The sequence below is a fragment of the Nelumbo nucifera genome, chromosome 1, assembly GCF_055504915.1.
Source record: "Nelumbo nucifera cultivar China Antique chromosome 1, China Antique-T2T, whole genome shotgun sequence".
NCBI classification, from domain to species: Eukaryota; Viridiplantae; Streptophyta; class Magnoliopsida; order Proteales; family Nelumbonaceae; genus Nelumbo; species Nelumbo nucifera.
Genome location: NC_142649.1, coordinates 32476795 through 32497593, shown reverse-complemented (window position 1 = coordinate 32497593; position 20799 = coordinate 32476795). Strand labels below are relative to the sequence as shown.

Here is a 20799-nt window from a genome sequence, read left to right as displayed (position 1 = left end):
CGAACTTTTGAGCTCAAGGTCAAGTCTCTAATTCGAATTCAACTTGAGCTAGACGACACCTCGGCCACTGAGGGAGACCTCGGCTTGGCACCTTGGTCACTGAGGGAGATCTCGGCTCAACACCTCGACAACTGAGGGAGACCTCAACTCAGCACCTTTTCAACTAAGGGAGACCTTAGTTCGACACCTCGGCTCGACACTTTAGCAGCTGAGGGAGACCTCGGCTGCTTGAGAGACCTACAACCAAAGGTAGCTGATCTTGAACTTCCGAGCTTTTGATTTGAGTCGAGCTTGAGCTCAAGCTCAAGTCTCTAATTCGAATCGAGCTCGAGCCTAATAGTTTATGAGCGAGCCCCTATAATGCAAGGCCCCCTCCACTAGTTCTCCATTGACTCCCCATGTCCAAACCTAGAATCTATGGAATATTTGGTCTCTCCTCCAGTTTGCTCCATTGAGTAAATGGATGCAAACAAAAATCAAATTAGGGCTTTACTAGGCTAGATTTATTGTTATAAGCAAAGAACAACCTTTCAACCCCCCAAAATTAGTGTTTCACAGGGTCCTATGGGATGGGGAGAAAGAGAGAAACTTCAATTGCCCCTTCTAGAGGTTATAGAATTCAATCCAACCAAAACCGCCCAAGTAGAAATCAAAAGGCTTACTTCTAATCCCTAAGCACCTAGTTCAAATTGTCTTTACGACTTCTAACAAGTTTTCTCTAGATATTTAGGGTTGTCGTGAAAAATCTCCAAGAACTAGCCCTGGGCTTCAACTAAGGATGAAAAACCTCCACAAAGCTCTCCAAAAACTTTCGTAATTGGGTTGTAGAAGTAGCTGGTTGATTAACTGGTCAGTTCTCCATACACACTGTGTATGGGAAAATAAAGGAGAAAAAAGTCGAAAGTGAGAACTCGCTATGATACTAAGTTGAAAATTACACTTACAATAGTTCAGATAATGCAAGAAAAGATGAAAAAAGAGAAAGAGAAAGAAGTTTCAGCAATAGGTTGTGGAAGAATAAAAGAAGGGAAGAGAGAAAAAGAAGAATTCGAACCTCTCTCTAGCCCCCTTTCATCACTTTTATTAATAATTCTAAGTTTGAGTACAATTACTTAGATGCCCTTATTGGGCAGCTAGCACTAAAGAAATAATTAAAGAAAATAAAAGAAGGCCCATAAGGCCCATAATTAAGAAACATAACTTTTAAATATTACTTAAAAGAAATAAAGAACACTAAAGCCCATTCGGCCCATTCTCACTACAGATATCCATTGTCTCTTATAATCCCTGTTTAACATTTGTTTGTATTTGTCTTTCTATTGGAACTTTGTTCAATAATATTGTGTCTTGTTACAAATTTGTTTGTTTGATCTTCTTCAAACATTGCATTTTTGGAGTAGTTTATTTTATGTATTTTTCATTATTTTAAATAAAATTTAAAATATGATAAACTTTTGGGAAAATCTATGATGCTGGGAAGACATGATACTAGAAAGGCTTTGAGCAATTACAATCTCTTATGGATTTTGGTAAAACCCACCTGATTGATTCCTACTTTTATGGTGTTAGTTGATTGGTTGTAAGTTTTTCTAGTATCATGTCTTTCCAGCACTATAGTCGAACCCTATAAATTTTGTATTCATAAGGTGTTGGAACGAGTTGTAATTACATGTGTAACTTTGTTTAAAAGTGGGGAGATGGGTGGGGGGATGAATCAATGGGATTTTGGGGTTCGGAGGTTAGATAAAATGGTGTCATCAAACTACTTCTAATATCTAGAAATAGCTTTTCCCTAAGTAATTAAAAAGTGTGTCAAACATTATTGAATTCTCTATATGCCAATATTTAATTGAAAACTTTAGGTTGTGTTTGGTTTGAAAGAAATGTTTGGGAAAGGAACCAAATACACCATTTAGTTAATATGGCTAGTTTAAAAAAAGTATGGAACCATGAATTAATTGATATGAAACTTGTTTATATAGCCTTCCAAGAACTACCTATGTAAAGTTTTAACCAACTATTCCAAGGGAAAGTGTTTTCTATGCCATTAATATATGGAACATAATTTGCATTTGTGAAGTCTCCTAATACATCAAGCCCTTTGCACCTTGAAAAATAAGTATACCACTCTACAAATATAATATTCACAAAAATTATTTATAAAAATGAATTACAAGTCAAAATCTATAATTAGAAGACTAATACCATCATTTTGACTTAATTTTCAATTGTAATAACAAGAAATAAACACATTCATTTAATAAAGAAGTTGCATCCATGAAGCAATGACCATAAAGCCAAAAAATGCATTAGAATCTAGGCCCCTATTCACATGAATCAAACAAGCCCTAAAATCCCCATAAGGTCTGCCTTTGAGCCATAGTCCATTTAGGAGGGTTTAAGCATTGATATATAGTAGGGGTGAACAAGAAAAACCAAAAAACCAAAACGGGCAGATGAAATTGAACTGAAAATTCTGGCTAACGAAGTCGATCAGTTCAGTATTTTGGAAAAATCGAAGGTATCGATTAACCGAACTGACTGATATACATATATATTATATTTATGTATATTATATACATTTTATATTATCGATATATTATAAATGAATATATATATGTAATATATATTATAAATATATACATTATTTATTATTTATAATATAATATTTTATATGTATTTTAGTCTTTTTATAATATAGTATAATATTTTATATTTATTATATATAATACTATGAAAATTGAAAAATTGATGAACTGAACTGGTGGTTAACCGAATTGATCGACTTCAGTTCGACTTTGATTATCAGTTTTCCGAAAACCAGTACCACCGGTTCGGTTTGAAAAAAAAACCTAATTGATGGCCACCTTTTGAGAGGTTATCAAGAGTAGTTTCACTTAAAAGTTTATTTTGAAGCTCATATATATACACACACATGTTTGGCCTTTTGGGTTTTTCATATGGGGTTTCTGTTTATTTTGAAGCTCATATCAAGAGTAGTTTCTCACTCATGCTTAGCAGTTACCAGGCTCCTTCTGCCCAGTGTAGGCAGAGTTTGACCTAAGAGTGAGAACAGACCTCTAGACCCAAATATCTGTCTACCATTGAGTATTTGTGGCTTCTGTTTTCATATAGTGTCTAGCAAAACCAACCACAAAAGAGGCAAGTTCGTTGAGCATGGGGAATTTTGAAGGCAAGAAACAAGGAAAGAAAATTTCATAAAAAATAGGTTTTCTCAGTTGTAGCAAAGAGAGGCTCTTCTTCATACGTTTTGTTTCAGCAACCCAAAACAACACAAAAAAAAAAAAAAAAATCCTTCTCTTCTCTCTCGGACTCAGATAAAACCCTCTATCCCTCACTATTTCCCTTCACGGCGGCGACCGAAGCGTGTGCTTTCTTCTCTCTCCATTCCCTCTCTGTTTTTCGCTCAAATCGCTCATAAGACCGAAAAGACTCTTTGTCCCTCTCGGACTTCAATTCCCATCAAAAGCGATTCCATACACTCTCCTTCCGTCCCCCAAACTCTTCGTGTTCTCTTTCTCGCATTTGGATTCCTTCAAACGACCACTTAGCATTGGAATACAGCCGGCGGTTGATCGAACGGTTAGGGTTTCTCAGGTTGGATCATGTGGTTGGGATTGCCGGCGCAGAAACGACCTGGCCTCGTGTTTTCCGTCAATCTTTAAGACGCAAGGGTTAGTTAGTTCTCGTTCCTCATCTCTGTTTCTGCACTTGCTTTTTCCTCGGATATTTGTTCTAATTCCTGGCTTTCTATCCTCTGCGAACTGCAAACCCTAGTCATAGGCACTTTCATTCGAGGGTTTCCTTGTTTTTGGATGGTTTGGGTCTCCTCGTCATTGTATTGGTGTCTAGGGTTTCTCTAATTCTAGGGTTTGGTGTTTCCCTGCGTTTGCTGTAATGGGTTCGAATTCTTATTCCAGAGGCATTGCGTTTCCTTCATTATTTGCGAAGGGGTAGGTTGCTTTCGGCATATTGATTTCGGGTCGGTGTAGTGATGGGGGTCATCTGAGTGTGTTTTGGCCGACTGCAAATCCATCTCTTCTTGAAGATGGAGGCGTAGAGAAGCCTTTCTTGTTGCTCCTCTTATTCGTCTTCTATGTAGTATTCTGTCCATCGTTGTTTTTCCTTCCTCTGGCTTTCCTTAGTGGCTTAAAGGCGCAAAAAATTGCATTTTTTTTGATTTGGGCTTTGCTGATCCTGTAGTGTACAGAGAGCGGAAAGGAACCCCGGTTGTATTTGGGTTCATAGGTCGTTTGTCTTATTGGAGATTGTTTTTCCATATTGTACAGGAGCTGGTGGATTCATTTTTCATCTGTGAGTGCATTAGCAGGACTGAAGCGTTCAAACTTTTTTTTTTCGTTTTTCAATTGATTGACTGAAGCAGTGTTTAGTTATATTGGGTTCGTATGTGAAGGAAGAGCTATAGTTTGAGAAACTAAAGACTAGGGTTAGACTCGATTAGTTCTGTACAGATAACAATTTTACTGATAAACATTGGATGGAGTCAAGAGGATAAACGGCAAGGGTTAAGCACATTGGAACATATATTGCTACTTTTGTCTCTGATCATGTTTAATACCCGTAATGGCAAAAGGTGAACCCACATTAGTTCCAGAATGGTTGAAAGGTACAGGAAGCATAACTGGGGGTGGCAATACAACCCACCATTTTGCATCATCTTCCACACACTCAGGTATTTTTAATTTCTATGCCATTTTGTTATGCTCTTCCAGCTTCCATGATCTTTATAAGATGCTTCATATTCAACAATTTTTATGGTGTTTTTTCCCTTTTGTAGATGATCATGCTGTTGCACTTACCACAAGAAACAGATTGACTATGAGCACTGGTGATTATGATACACCTCGATCTTCTGCCTTTTTGGATAGGACCTCTTCAGCTTACTTCCGTAGGAGTTCAAGCAGTAATGGTTCTATGATGCATGATAAGGAGACATCCACCTATTCGCGGTCTTACAGTAGTTTTACTAGGAGTCACCGTGATAGGGACTGGGAAAAGGATACCCTTGACTATCGTGATAAAGAGAAGTCTATACTGGGGGATCACAGGGATCGTGATTATTCTGATCCTTTGGCAAGCATTCTGACAAGTAGGGTTGAGAAGGATACATTAAGGCGTTCACAGTCAATGATATCGGGCAAACGAGGTGAGGGATGGTCGAGAAGAGTAGCAGCTGATACAAACAATGGCAACAACAATCACAACAATGGCAATGGCTTGCTTGTTGGAGGAAGCATTGTTAGCAGCATCCAAAAAGCTGCATTTGAAAGGGACTTCCCCTCACTTGGAGCAGAAGAGAAACAAGGAGCACTGGATATAGGAAGAGTATCATCACCTGGCCTGAGCTCATCAGTTCAGAGCTTGCCAATAGGTAGTTCAGCTGTTATTGGGGGCGATGGCTGGACTTCAGCATTGGCAGAGGTGCCTGTGATAATTGGGAACAATAGCATTGGTCCATCATCTGTTCAACAAGCTACTCCAGCTAGTTCAACCTCTGGGGCACCAAACTCATCTACTGGTCTTAATATGGCTGAAACATTGGCTCAAGCTCCTTCACGGACTCGCATATCTCCCCAGGTAACTGCATTTCTCCTTCTGTTGCTAATGTCTTTATTTTAGTTGTTCTGTTGGCTTTAGTATCCTTTGTTGTTTGCTTGTAGTTATCGGTTGAAACTCAAAGGCTTGAGGAATTGGCTATCAAACAATCTAGGCAGTTAATACCAATGACACCTTCGATGCCTAAAACTTCGGTAAGAGATGCCACTTGTCTTTAAGTTTTGTAAGATCATTTCATTTTAAGATGTCTGTTTTGTAAGAGCTTTCTCTTTTTTCAGTTTCAATGAATGCTATTTTAGTTATAAAAAGTGAGCCTTCAGTTATTTGAGGAAAGCAATGATTGGAATTAGGCTTTTTTTCCTGGAAAGACCAAAAAAATTGTGGTGGTGTATAAAGAAGACTATGATCATTCAACTTGACCCTTCAACAAAAAAAAAAAACTAGTTAGGTATTGATCTTTACTATTGTGGGAAATCTTCCCACACCCAATCTAACCAACCAATCCATAATTGAATTCACCCCTCAACCCACCCAATTTGTATTGATATGATGGCCAAAGTTTCAGAAGCTTTTTTGAGGTAGTTCTCTGATCCCATCCCAATCTTTTATTTATATATGATTATAGCATTTCTAGAACACCCCTTCAATGATTTATAAAAAAAAACACCCCTTAAATGGCCAAGGAATTCTATTGAGATTACTTGGAAACCTTGCTTTGAGAAAGAAGAGTAAACACCTCTGTGTCTCAGACTTGGTTATCCCCATCATTGTGTCCATTGAAGATCCAAAATATGCTTGCATCTCTATTTGGAAAGACTCTGTATATCCTAGTTTTTTTTGATAATTGCTCTGTATATCCTAGTTATTATTAATTACTTTTAACTAAACTCTACATCCCAATCTCTCCTCTCACATTTCCATTGATGACTAAAATCTTTCTACTAAAGAATGTAAAACCTCAATTGGGAAATTGGAGTTCTTTGTTGGGTTTTAGTAACATGAGGCACAATTTTGTGATTCTTTAGTGGACTGGACAATAGCAGAACCCCTCCCCCCAAAACAAAAACCAATATTTGTGGCTGGATGATTTTATTAACTTGGAAGCAGTGTTTTAAAAGGCATGGGAGGCGTACCTCTAGGCAAGACGCTCCCAAAATGCCCTGAGGCATATGTGATATGCCATGGCGCTGACACCTCTGAGGCGTATGCCTCATGCACCTCATGCACATCTTATATAAAGAGACGGAAAAAAAGAAAAAAGAAAAAAAGGAAAGGAAAAGAAAGGGAAGGGAAAGAAAAAGAAAGAGAAGAAAAGGGAAAGGGAAAGGAAGAAAAGATAATGGGAAAGAAAGTGGTTTTCCCCCTGCCCCTTTCAATTAATGTTTTATTTTATTTTTGATGAATGCCCCTCTTTCAATTAATGTTATGCATCTTTAATCTTCTTAATATAAAAGACTTTTATTAAAAAAAAAGAAAAAAATGAGATTCCCCTTCCTCTTCATCCTCCTCCCCTTCTCCTCCTTCCTCCTAACCCCCCTCCTCTTAAGGAGGCTTACGCCTCCTTGTGTTCGGGAGGCTTATGCCTCTTGCCTTCTGAACTATGCCTCATGCCTCTAGGTAGTAGAATGCCTCACGTTACGCCTCTGCGTTTTAAAACATTGCTTGGAAGTATGATACAAGGTCTTAGCTTGTTTAGTGCTTATTTGGGAAGGCTTTCAGGTAGTGGCTTCTGGCTTTATGAGGTGAGCCCCACCTGGACAGCCCATAAACTATGTTTGATAAGAACCCCAGAAAGTCCAAAATAGTTGTCTTTCAGCTAGAAATAGGGATTTCCGCTGAAGCCTCTTTTAGTGGCTTCTCCAAAGCAGCTTAATTGAAGCTTCAACCCTCCCAAATGGGTTCTTAGTTTAACGACCAGTAGGATTGTGCAGAATCAAGGAGAATCTAAAAAACATAAAAACAAAAAGAAACATGTCTGGTGGGTGAAAAAATAATATAGGTTCTATAACCCGCGGTTTGGGTGAACAATTGGGAATGACTGGTTGGAGGTTTGGCAAGGTTATGGAGTTTTAAACAATAAGGATGTGATCTCTACTTTTCTAAGAAACTGCAGAAACCTAGGAATATGACAGTTTTCAAGGCGCCAAGGTGAGGCTAGGCAACAGGGGGTGCCTTATCATCTGGTTGACTAGGCCAGTGGTTATTTTCAAGTAAAAATAATATATCCTAGGGTAATTCCCTAGGTTCTATTGCAACTAGCAACCATGTTTCTTTAATAATCATCCATAATTTTCAAGAAAAGTATAAACTTATATAGAAAATCAACACATGCATGAGAAGAAAAAATAAAGAGAAGAAAATTCAGAAAATATATGGCCTGAACCACTATTTTTTATAGGAAAACAATATAAGGAAGAAAATTTTACTGGTTCAGCTTTTGAAATCTTTGAGGGTTCAAGACATCATAACAATGTGTGTGTTCATTAAATCCTAACAAATAAGAAAATGATAAAAAAGAAACTTGTATATAAACATACAAAATAATATTTTAGTTTTATAATGTCTATATCATAATCTAAAAAATTTAAGAATATATAAGTATTTTATTTTGATCAATTAAGAATATATAAGTATTTCATAAAACCATGTGCAAATCTTCTTGTTGATTAGGCAAGGTGACATTACGGACGTCTTGTTGCCTAGGTGTCACCTAGGCGTGACCTTAGCAAGTATGGAACATAGAAAACAAAGGGGGAATACTGAGGGGATAATAGACTGATAAAAATATAATTAAACTGTTAGAGAATAAATTAAGAGAACTAGGATGGTCCATTAGCAGTGGAGAAAGAAGTAAGACTACTGAGGTGAAAGAAAAACAAATCTGGCATTAGTAACAAAGAGCAAGTAAGGTTAAACAGATGAATAAACTGTTGTAGGACAAAGTTAAGAGTTAGCACCTAATGGAATGAGAACCATTAGGTTCTTTAGGCTTTGACCTCGGACCTTTAGCACAATGTGGCTAACTGGCTACTCTCAGACTTGAACCCACATTTATACTTGTCAGCACAAGACTTTACCACTACACCAAGCAATGGCTATTGGAGGATTAGGGCTGCAAACAGTACCGATTGTCTGAGTTTGAATTTGAATTGGATCCTATTAAAGGGTGATCACTGGTTAGTGCAAGTATGTATGGGTATATGTATTTAAATTGAACTGAATCGGATTATAATGGATCTTTAGCACTTAGCCAGTCAGCCCTAATTTATTTGTGCTAATTATAGATGAATTAACTAGGTATGTTCATGATAAATGAGAAATTTAGGAGGATGTCATCCATAGGATCAGAGAATGGGCAAAATGGAATGGTGCATCCGGAGTTCTATGTGACAGGAAAATACCACATAGATTAAAAGGAAAATTCTATAAAACAGTTGTAAGGCTAGCCAACTATGCTGCACTGAATGGACTCTTAGGCAGTCAAGAAAAAGCATGTCTACAAAATGAGTGTGGCTGATATGCGTATGCTGAGATGGTTGAATGGAAAAACAAGAAAGGATAGGATCAGAAATGAAGTCATTCAGAGGATCCTAAGAACAGCTCCAATAGGTGATAAAATGAGAAAAAATAGACTAACATGGTTTGGTTACATGCATCGAAGACCATTTACAACACCTGTAAGTTTTCACAATCCATATTCGATTTGAATTTGACATAAATCCGATTGATAAGATTTGATTTGAATTTGAATATAAATGAATCAAATTTGGATCTACCTATATCGATTCAATTCAATTCATTTGCAGCCTTACCCTGGATGGAGTTAGCACCTTTAAGACTTCTAGTCATCTCCAATCCGCAAAATTGCAAGTAGAAATTCAAATTCCGTTCATAATTTAAAACAAGTTTTTAAATGGATATTTATGGATGAACACTATAGCTCTTCTAAGATCAAGTTTTTTTTTTTTTTTTTTGGATCAGCAACACAAAGATTAATTCGTTAAATTAGAAATTGAGAGACACAACAAGAAGTTGTGACAAGAAACAAGACCAAGGGAGCTAAACCATCCCAAGTATTACAAATAAGCTCAAAGCATAGTCTATGAATCCTTTGCTTAGTTAAACCATCAGCCATACTGTTATCACCATGTCTTTATACAGCCATTTGAAGCGTCTGAACTCATTTCTTAATTGCCAATTTACCCTTTCCTTCATTTTCAGCCAACCCACAACTGTTTTCAAGTCACCTTCAATGACCAACCTCTCAATTTCCATTTCTTTTAGGGGTGCAACTTTTGCGGGTTAGGGTTGGAATTTTGTTAAAATTTCATTGGGCCCAACCTGAAGCCCGAGCCCAAAGCAGTGTAAACTGTTAGCTCAGGCCAACCCACATTCAAGTCTGAGAGTAGCCACCTTGAATGTGACTTGAACCAACATTCAAATCAACCGAAAATGGGGGTAGCCACCTTTTCTGTATTTGCAATGGATGCTTGGCTCGGGTGGACTATATCTTCTCAGTTCTCTATGGCTGCTGACCATGGAGGTGAGTGAAAAAATGGCTGCTGTTTGACTCAATCTTGTTAGAGATCAGACAGCTATCATCTTATCTGCAGTAGTGCAATTAACTAGAAGATGTCAATGCTTATATTCATTTAATCTATATTTATTAATCTTCTTCTTTTGATCAGTAGTCTATATTAATCTTTTTGCTGGCAATATGAATTTCCAAATTATGGGAGAAAATTAAGGTACTTTAATTCTATATAATGGTAAAATTGAGGTCATGATATGGAGGTATTTTTTGATTATAAAATAAAAAATAAATCGAGGGAAAATATTATAATCAGGAAAACTTGGATCAGAGACTCAAACAAACATTAACCCCAATGTTTTATACAAGCAAACCCCAAACCAACTGACCAAAACCTCCTTAATTTCAAAATCACGGAAAGCTAAAGTTTCATCAAGCCTATGAAACTCTTGATGTGTTTGTTTGTTCCGAGTTGCATCACTTAAAGTTGCTGGTGTGATGTTAGATGTTAATAGATCATTACAAATGTATGAAGCACATTAGAACATAAAGAGTTTCTAACTATGAAACTTACAAGGAGAGCATGCATAAATTGCTTTCTTTAGCGCAAGCATGTCCTTAGATGCACCAGCCACCAGGTGCATGCCTTTTAAAAATGACATCGTTTGTTTTGTTTTATTTTTATTTTTGTCTGAGGAAGCTAAAGCAAAAGTTTAATAAGGAGAGGGAAATAGTACAACACTCAGGCAGGGCTGCCAAACTAATCAGCCCCAGTGTTTTAAAAGCACAAGGCACAGAGGTCAATTTGCATCTGAGGTGCAAGCCGCAAGGCGAAGTGCACACCTTTTTGAAGCAAGGCGCAAAAATACAAAAAATGCTAAAAAATTAAAAAAAAGTCAGAAAATTAAAAAAACCAAAAAATTCAAAAAAATAAAAAATATTAAACATAATATTAATAAAAAATATAAACTTAAGTTTTAAAATAAATGTTTTAAAAAACCTATTATCTAAAATTAAAATACATAAAAATAAGATGTAAATCATATTCAAATGAGAATTTAAAAACAAAATCAAACATATAAAACATTTTCAAGCATGTAAAACCTCTAATCTCTTTTTTCGCTCAATTGCATTACTTCAAGTAGCTAATGTAATGTAAAACATATTACATTCCTGATTCTATGAGCTGCCTTTGTGCCACGCTCCCCCCCAAACAAGTCCATGTTTGGGCTTGCCTCGAGGGAACTTCTCCAAAAATGACTACAATTTTACTTATTTCCTTGTTCTGCCTCAAAGGGAGAAACAACCTTATTTTCCACAAAGCTAAATGCATCTTTAATACCTATTATACAGGGGCATAGCCCGACCTTGGCCTTCCATGGTCTCACGTTGGGCTATTATCATCATCATTCATGCCTTAGCCCAAGTATATGGGGTTGGCTACATGAATCCCGTTTCACCAATCTGTTCTATTTAAAGCACAACTGGGCATTGCCATGGTGGGTCACTTACATGGACCATCCTAGTATGAGCACGGGAAGACAAATCAGGATTGTCATGAGAGTTTGCAAAAGTTTTAGTGCCAGCTGCCAACCTCACACACCCTCCTTTATCCAGGCCTGGGACCGGGACTGTAAGACAAGTTCATACTAGTGGAGTTAATATGATATGCATGGCATATATGGCCTATATATCCAGGCTTGCAAGTTTTTGGGCCTGATGCAGGCTTCGGCTATACCTGGACACAAAACCTATGCCAGAAACCAGAAATTTGTGGGAATGAGCATCTCTACTCACAGACAAGGCTCATTTTGTGGGGTATGCCTTGTTTGAAATCTGTTGTGCTTCACCTGGCTTGTTGCTATTTTTGATGAATTAACCTTGAATTTGATATCTAATTCATAATTAACTATATTGTAGGGTTGTATACATGGTTCTTGAATTTTAAATTGTTTACCTTATTATGGACCTGAATCTCTTTGAAGATATGATTCCAAGTTATTAGACTTTGGTTTCCCATTTGTATTTCAAAATTCCTCTCTATCGTGGTTCATCCTTGGCTAGCAAAGGGATTTATCATAAATCTTAGGAAACTATTTTAAAGGGTATCCAGTAGCCTGGTTCCATTTTTTTTTTCCAATTTCTGTTTCTTGTTCAAATGTAAAAATCTTTCTACCTAGCTTTAGGTACATGTTCATTTTCTTTCCTGTAGTAATGCTGATGTGACTTTCTTATCAGAATGCTGCCTACCAATAAAAAAGTATGATTGCTTTGGGCAATGGAATTATTGCCACCTGAAGTGACACCTAATTTTTTCATCAATATGTGAGATTTATAACAAAAAGGAAGATTGTTCACCCCTCTAGTTTACGTCACTTAGGAAAAATATAAAAATACAAAGACTTGTATTTGCTTTCTTGTAACACTTATATTGTAACATAGTATAATAAAGAAGCTCATGCCGAGATGGCTTCCTAAAAAAATCTATGCATGGACCTCACTAATTAATTGTTATCTTTTTTTTTTTATGATAGTTAATTGTAACTTTCTGATCAATCACTATTTTTAACTTACAGGGTTTCATTTGGGTGCATCTTGTGATTTTGTTTGTTCTGCATCTCATAAACCAGTTCATAGATTTAGCCCTCCTTGCCCCTTGTAGGACTGCCGACGATTCTCCTCTAGTTGGATCTCCGTAGCCTGCAAGTCCAGAGAACAGTGCTATCACATTCTCTCATCTCTAAACACACCCCAAATTCCAGATTGTTCTGGGTTGCCAGACTGCATCCATCAAAGTTCAATTTGATTAATCCTGATGCCGGGTTCTTCCATTTAACTGCTATAGGTGGTCTTCTTGATGATGAGAAAACAGCAATTTGATTACAATTTCTTATTATCAAGGTTCAAAGTATCGATTCGATATGCCTCATATCTGGCGTATCGTATCGTATTGTGAGGGTTCCGATACACCTGTTTAAAGGTGTTTTCAGAAATCCCTTTGTTTTATTTATGAAATAATATAAAATATCTATAAAAATGAAAATTTGAAAAAAAAACTAAAAAAATAAATTGCACATGGTTTAAAGTACCGATGCACCCCTGCTGAAATGAATTCCTTGTTTTAAGCCAGGCTTTGCTCGGCATTTCCTTTTTGGACTCACCAGTTGTGTATAAGATGTTTTTTGCTGGTTTGTGCTAAGGGTTTACCATTACCCTGTTTGTGCTCAAATGTACATTTTGTGTTGTCTTTTTTTTGGGGGAGGGGGCTTTCCAGGTTTTTGTGGTTTCTGTTGAAAATTGGTTGTTGGGTTATTTTTGTTTTCTCTTCTCAGATGATTTCTTACCACCTCTTCTTTCTCTCTCTCGGATGATTTTTTTCTTCTCTCTCTCTCTCTCTCCGTTTTTTAGGTTTAAATGATGATGTATCCACTTTATTCAATCCAGTTTGTTGTTTTGTCCTATTTTCTCTTAACGTTCTATTATTGTAGCTTACCATTGTTTTGTTCATCAATGCATTTTTGTATTGTCTCAAAAAATAAGTTATTTTTTGAAGTAGGTATTATCTGTTTTGGTACACTTGGAATGTTATATATGTTCAAAGAAAGCCATATGGATATGCATATTGTTCGTTTGGTACACATGGAAATGTTATATACGTTCAAAGAAAATCATATGCACCAGGGGTGAACATTTCTAGCTTGGCCCGACCTTGCTTGCAAGGTTCTTGGCTTGGGCAGTGTTTTAAAAGCACAAGGTGCAAAAAAAGCGCAAGGGCCAATTTGTGCATGAGGCGCAAGGCGAGGTGCGCACCTTTTTAAGTAAGGCGCAAAATTCAAAAAAAAGCTAAAAAATAAAAAAAGTGAGAAAATTCAAAAAAGCCAAAAATAAAAAAAATGCAAAAAATATTAAACATAATGTTAATAAAAAAATATAAACTTAAATGTGACAAAAGCAAATATATAAATCATTTTCAAGCATGTAAACCCACAATCTATTTTTTTTCCTTAATTGCATTGCTTCAAGTAGCTAATGTGACTTTAAACATATTGCATTCTTGATTCTATGAGTCCCCTTTGTACCACACACCTCAAGGCAAGCCCGAACAAGTCTATGTTAGGGTCCGAAATTCTTATTTCTCACATAAAAAATAATGATTTTGTAACTTTCATTGCCTTTTAAGAAGATATTTTATTGCAATGAATGAATGAACAACATTAGCAAATAGGGTTTCTCAGAGCTTCAGTGAGTGATCAAACCGGAGTGGAGCCCCGACCCACCTGTTAGACCAAAAACAAAGCAAAAAGCGCAAAATTTTAAAAAGGTGCACGCCTGGGCTGAGGCGCAAGGCACATCAGGTGCACTAGGTGTGAGCCTTTTGAAAGGGGTGCGCCTAGGGCCTGGGCAAAGCACATACCCCAAAATGCGCCTCGCCTGTGTGCCTAGGCGCGCCTTTTAAATCATTGGGCTTGGGCCTAGGTTTTGTGTCCAGGTCTGGAAAGGAATATGCACACACACACATCCTTGTTTTGTTTTTGGTGGGGTTTATTAATTTCTTTTGCTTTTCTTTCTCTTGACCCGTCTTTAGCTGCACTTGGTGTTAGTGAACTCAGATGTGGGCCTTTCTAGTAGCTTTCGTGTGTTTGGTTCTCTGGATGAGCCTTTGGTTGTACATTCCTCTCTTCTCCTTTTTCTTTTTAATACATTTACCTTCCCTTCTGTCTCAGAAAAGGAAAGTAGCTTTTTGGAAGTTAAAGATAGTGCTCTGACAAGGGCAATTCAGTGGCTGAAAGCATTAAACCTTATTGATACCTACTCCTTTGATGATCTTTGGAGGAGTTGGTTAGCAGTGGCTAATGTTTCTACTAGGAAGGACGAATTTATGGTAGAGTGGATGCCACCTGGGGAGGATTTTATTAAGCCGAACTTTGATGGGAGTAGCCAGGGTAACCCTGGATCATCGGACATAGGAGTTCTGAGAAATAAAGACAGTAGCATCATCTCTGTATATTCAGATCCAGTGAGTTTGGGAGACTCTACAAGGGCTGAATTGTTAGTTGTTGTACAATGAATCCAGCTTACAAACCAGCTAGGGATAGAACATCTGCTTATTGAAGGGGACTCTCAGGTGGTTGTTGGATGGTTGCTGAATCTGGTTTCTGTGGTATGGGGCTATAGAGACCTCCTTAAACAAGTCAAATGGCTAACAAGGAATATGACAGTAAGAGTTCAGTGGGTGTGCATATCAGCAAACTCGATGGCTGACTCACTTGTTAAACAGGGGGTTTCTCAGGATTCATTATTTTGGGCTTCCTTATAATTCATGTTTCTTTTGAAACTGTGATTCTTTGATCATAAAGGCAAGGTCGTATCTCGTGCCTTTCCTTTGGTTGCCTGTACCTCTTATTTATCTGTTGGATTAATAAAAGTTTTACTCATTTATCATAAAAAAATCTACATGTGTGTAAATACATATTACATATTCAAAAAATAAATGCATATTATCTAATATCTACAATATTTTGTGTGGTATTAATCATAGCATATTACATTTGTTATATAATAAAATATTAATTATAAAAATTATTATTTATAATATTTAAGATTGTTTTAAGGCTGGAAACCTGGCTTTAGCTATCAGGCCTGGGATGCAGGTCAGGCTGGGCTTTACCCCTTAATTAGGTACTAAAATCATTCAGGGTCTGGCCTATTGGGCAGGATCCTAATCAATTACTACGATTTCAAATAGACAGGAATGATGGGCTCAAAGTGTGAATGTAAAATAATCTAAAATAGTTTGTAGTGAACATAGTTTTCAAGGTGCCACGACAAAGCTAGGTGACAGGGGAGTGCCTAGTCGCCTAGGTGTTGCCTAAGCGATGATTTTTAAGAATAAAATATAAATTTTAAGGTAGTTCCCTAGGTTTCATAGTAATAACCAGTTATCTTTAACTTTTAATTATCATAATCTTCATGAAATAAGTATAAACTCCATATCGAAAGACAGGAAATCAACATATTTATGATGAGGAAGATAAGAAAGGAATGAAATAAGGGCTGATACCACCTATTCATAAAAAGAAGGCCGAGTCCTTATTTGGTCCTAGGAAGAAGATGAAGAAGTCCTATTGATTTTTCTTACATGTCAATTGGATAAAATCTTCAAGTTGTTTCTTATCAGTTCAGGTTTTATAGTCTTAAAGGGTTCAAGATACAAAATATAAGGGTCGATACCACCTATTCATCAAAAAAGGGTTCAAGACTTTGTCATTGACTTGTGTTGATTGAATCCAAACAAATAAGAAAATGATAAAAAAGAAACTGGAATAAGAATAATAATATTAATACTATAAACCCACAATATGAATAATTTGCTCTAATAAATTCTATCGTACTACTATTAATATCATAAATAAAATATAAAAATATTATGTGGTGTCTTACATATAAATATGTAGGCATTTGGGTGAGGCGACCCTCCATGGTCGCCTTATTGCCCGGGGGTTGCCTAGGCATTGCCTTGACAGCTATTGTACGAAATGGTGTACATGTTATAGTTACTTCTACTTGGGAGTCTAGATAATTGATTAGGTTGTAGTCAGCTTTGTTATGAGGCAAACATTTTTTATGCTCGTTAAATATGCAGATAGCACATGAGATACTTTTGAGGTTAAGGTCCTTTGAGGGGAATTTATTTATTAAGTTATGTTTTTCCTGGGGCTGTTCACCAAATGGTAAAAACCAAACTAACTGGCTTTTTGGTCAGTTTTCAATTAAGTCAGTTGGTTTTGGTTTCATTAATCGTAGAACCTTGCTAGTCGGTTGGGTTGCAGGTTATGACTTTCTAAACAAGCTGAAGCTAAACCGGCCCTAACCTCTTGTGTGTGTGTGTGTGTTTATTTGTTTGCTTTATTTATTCTTTCGTTACTTCACTTTTCACTTTTCACTTTTTCAGCTGACAGCTAGTCTCTCCTAGACTGCTATCCTCCTCTGTCCTCTTCTCTCTTCCAATTTCCTATTTGTGCCTTTTCCCACAAAACTCAAAAAGACAAAAAATAAAAAAAGTTAACTGAGTACTGAAATTTTTTAAGTGTAGAAGTTCTCAAAGAGACCAGTGGTTGGTCCCTCTCAAATTTCAATCAACGATGGTCAGAGTTGCACCGGAACTGAACTCTTGTCTAGCTTGTCCCTATAGAAGTTATTAAAGGGTAACAAATGCAAAGGAACATTTCTGTTTGGTTAACTAATTAAACCAACTAAAAGCAAAACAAATATCACAATTGCTTCTAGGTGTCTGTCAGTTGTTTTAGTTTAGCTCAATTGTCAACCCAGTAGTGTTGGTTTGGTTGGCACAATTAAGTGAAACCAAACCAAACTGATCTGTGTATGAGCTTTGCCCTTGTTCTGGCAGTCTTGCATTGTTGATTATTTCATGATCTAGTAACTAATATATCAAATGGTTCACTTTCTTGGTCACTGTCTATAATCTGTAATTTGTTTGAAGATTTAAGTTCTTTACTTACATAATGATCTGCTGGTTGTACATTGTGGCCTTACCAACTTTACACTGTATGCTGTAAGATTACCAAAGTAATGATCTATTTGGTTGTACAGTGTGGCCTTGCCAACTTTACACTGTGTATGCTGTAAGATGTTTGAAGAATGCCTATTTAGGTGCTAAGGTGAATAGTTTGTTTTATTTTGGGCATGATGAATTGCATTAATTTGTCAATGTGTCAGAAAGGTGTGGGGTAGTTAACTGGCTGATAGACAAGTTCTAATTTGGTATATCATATCAACTTTAGGTTATAGATTTGTATTAAGAGCCTTGTAGTAGACAGACAATCTTTTGGATGACTTGGCAGTTGTTTTGCCAACAAACACTGCATGGCTGCATTGGTACCAGATTGTGTAGCTGTATAGATTTTTACTCATGTTGAGGCTTGCAGTTTAAGCTAATGCTCTTGATAACCACTGCTTGGCTGCAATATTGATGATTCTTGATATGCAGGTGAATCTTGATGGTTTATCTTTTCTGTTTGGTTGTACATTATCATGATGGTTGAAACTAATTGTGCTTGTTGCATGTTAGATTTAATCTTCTACGACTTATTATATGCCTTTCTTTTCAGGCTCTGAATTCTTCTGAAAAAGCCAAACCTAAGGCAGTGGTCAGAACTGGGGAGATGGGTATTTCTGCTAAGACTTCTCAACAGCAGCAACTTCCATCATCTCACCTTGTCAACCACTCTTTACGTGGCGGACCTGTGAGATCTGATGTTCCTAAGACATCTCATGGTGGGAAACTTCTTGTCCTGAAAGCTCCAAGGGAGAAGAATGGTATCTCGCCTTCTGCCAAGGATGGATTGAGTCCAACAAACGCTAGCAAAGTGGTGAATAACTCACTCGTCCTTGCTCCATTAGCTGCATATGCTCCTCCTATGAGGAGCCCAAACAACTCAAAGCTTCCCAATGAGCGCAAGTCTGTTGCTTCATCTCTTACCCATGGATCTGCTGTGGAGAAGAGACCCACCACATCTCAAGTCCAAAGTCGTAATGATTTCTTCAATCTCATGAGGAAGAAAACTTCAGGAAACCTTGCTTCAGCTGTCCCAGATCCCAGCCCTACTGCATCATCATCTCTCTTAGAGAAGTCAAGTGAACCTACAGAAGTGGTTCCTACTGCTCCAGTTAGCCCTCAGAGTAGTGATGCCCCTTCATCAGAACCCTCTGGCCTGGACTGGTCAACTGAGAATGGGGGTGATCTTGTCAGCAATGGTGATGTCTCCGAGGAGTCCCAAAGATTTTCTAACAATGGAGAGAAACGCTCAACAGCTGATGCATTTGTTTATCCAGATGAGGAAGAGGCTGCATTCCTTCGTTCACTTGGGTGGGATGAAAATGCAGGGGAGGAGGAAGGTCTTACAGAAGAGGAGATTAGTGCTTTCTACAGAGAGGTAATAGGCACCTATTTAGATACATATAAACCAAGTGAAAATTCCTAATTCTCTGTAGGCAATACGTGCATTATTGCATAATTACTCTTGCTCATCTTGCATGTTTTTAATTCATTATTTTTTTATGGTTTCTGCAGTATATGAAAGTGAGGCCATCCTCCAGACTGTGCCAAGGTGCTCAGCAGCAAACAAAGGTCCCTTTGCCACTTGAGTCACATGTGGGCAGTTTTAGTGGTGCTGCTTCTGGATTGAGCTCGTCTGACTCCGAATCTGAAGCTTAAATTACCAGTCTTTTTGTACTCTGGAAAAAGGGTACTTCTATTTCCTTTTTCTTTTTCCATTACCGTTTTTGGTTGTTGAGATGGGAAGCCAAGAAGCTGAATGGATATCAAAGAAGAGATAGAAGGTTGTGGGTAGGAGTTCTCTACCCTTGTTATTTTCCCAAAGTGAAAGTGCAATAAGTTACGGGTGCTTCAGTTTTACAGGAAAGACTCATCTGACATGCTGTGCCTGCCGTAACTAAAGGTTCTATGAAGTTTTCATGGGGAACCGGTGGCTAAAAGGTTATTTTGGTCTGCAATGTACGAAGGAATTGCACAGTTTGGGAAATCTTTTTTTTTTCCTTTTTTGTTTTTCTGAGGGTCCAATTCAAGGTAAAAAGCTTTATGTGTTTCGCTCAATTTGATGAAAAAGAAGCAAAAGTTCTTTTAGTTAAGGTTGGCTCTTGGGAAACATCTAATTTCTCACAAATAACAAGGCAATAGAAAGAAATGGCTTTTATTTCCATTTTCCACACTGCAACGATGGTTCGTCGTAGTTGCGCCTTGCAGACCCTTGACGGGCAACCGGCAATGGTTTCTTACTTTCCTACCACTGCGAGTCTGTAATCAGAATTAGATTGTTTATAATAGGGTAAATTTCTTAAACTAGGTTTATTGATCAAGTGCATCTTTATTGTTTGAAAATTGACCAACACATTTTTGACAATTGATTAATTTTTCTCTTGTCATTAGTGTATGCTAACAGAAAGACAAAAAAACTAATTTACTCTTTATTCTTTTTTAAATTAAAAAAACAGAAAAAAACAGAGAAATGCTGAACTCAGTGGCTCTTAGGCGATCTCAGCACTTATATCTCTATCATTTTTGCACTTAAAAACCCCTTTGATAACAATGGCAACAATGAGCACCGTCGAGTTGATGGTGAATCTGATGAACGCCAAGCTAATAACGAGAGTAAACTTACCATATACAGCCTGATACGGAGAATTAATGCGGCAATGACAAGAAAGCAACAGAATCCGTTTGGTTTGATTTCAGTTGTGGCAATGACGAGAAAGCGATCAGTTTCAGGTCCATGAAGTCGGTATTGAAAGAGAGCGAGAAAGTGAGAAGGCAATATGCTGTGTTCATTGCAGCGGCGGAGGCGATGACCCCCCTTCAAACGAAAACAGAGGAGCGCTGCTTTAATGAGTTACAGTACCTTTCTCACTCATCTCCTTCTCTCACGGCCTCTGCGTCTGTGGTTTTGAGCTTATAAAAGCGCATGGTGTCTCTCACTCTCACCCCAGAACTCGTCAGACCGAGCCACCATGGCAGAGACTTCCCAGAAACTCTACAACTTGTCTATCTTCCTTCAGTCGCCATCGACCTATATTCGGTTTCCCCGTTACAGCTTGGTTGCAACAAGTTGCAGGGGAAAGGAAATGAAAGAGAG

General features: G+C 37.4%; 1 protein-coding gene across 1 annotated transcript; it reads left to right on the top strand.

The window, feature by feature from the left end:
• The first annotated feature begins 3135 nt into the window (after positions 1–3135).
• LOC104612069 (uncharacterized) lies at positions 3136–19798 on the top strand. Its single transcript, XM_010279387.2, has 6 exons — positions 3136–3695; positions 4311–4714; positions 4820–5619; positions 5703–5792; positions 18259–19083; positions 19221–19798. The coding sequence occupies exons 2-6, from the start codon at positions 4606–4608 to the stop codon at positions 19362–19364; spliced, it is 1968 nt and encodes a 655-aa protein (XP_010277689.2). The 5' UTR covers positions 3136–3695; positions 4311–4605; the 3' UTR covers positions 19365–19798.
• Positions 19799–20799: the final 1001 nt, after the last annotated feature.

Bases quoted from the DNA above. Each gene is read 5' to 3' on its own strand.
- LOC104612069 (XM_010279387.2), top strand. From the start codon at position 4,606: ATGGCAAAAGGTGAACCCACATTAGTTCCAGAATGGTTGAAAGGTACA. The intron at 5,793-18,258 runs GTAAGAGATGCC...CTTTCTTTTCAG, and splicing joins CTTCGATGCCTAAAACTTCG to GCTCTGAATTCTTCTGAAAA. The intron at 19,084-19,220 runs GTAATAGGCACC...TGGTTTCTGCAG, and splicing joins TTAGTGCTTTCTACAGAGAG to TATATGAAAGTGAGGCCATC.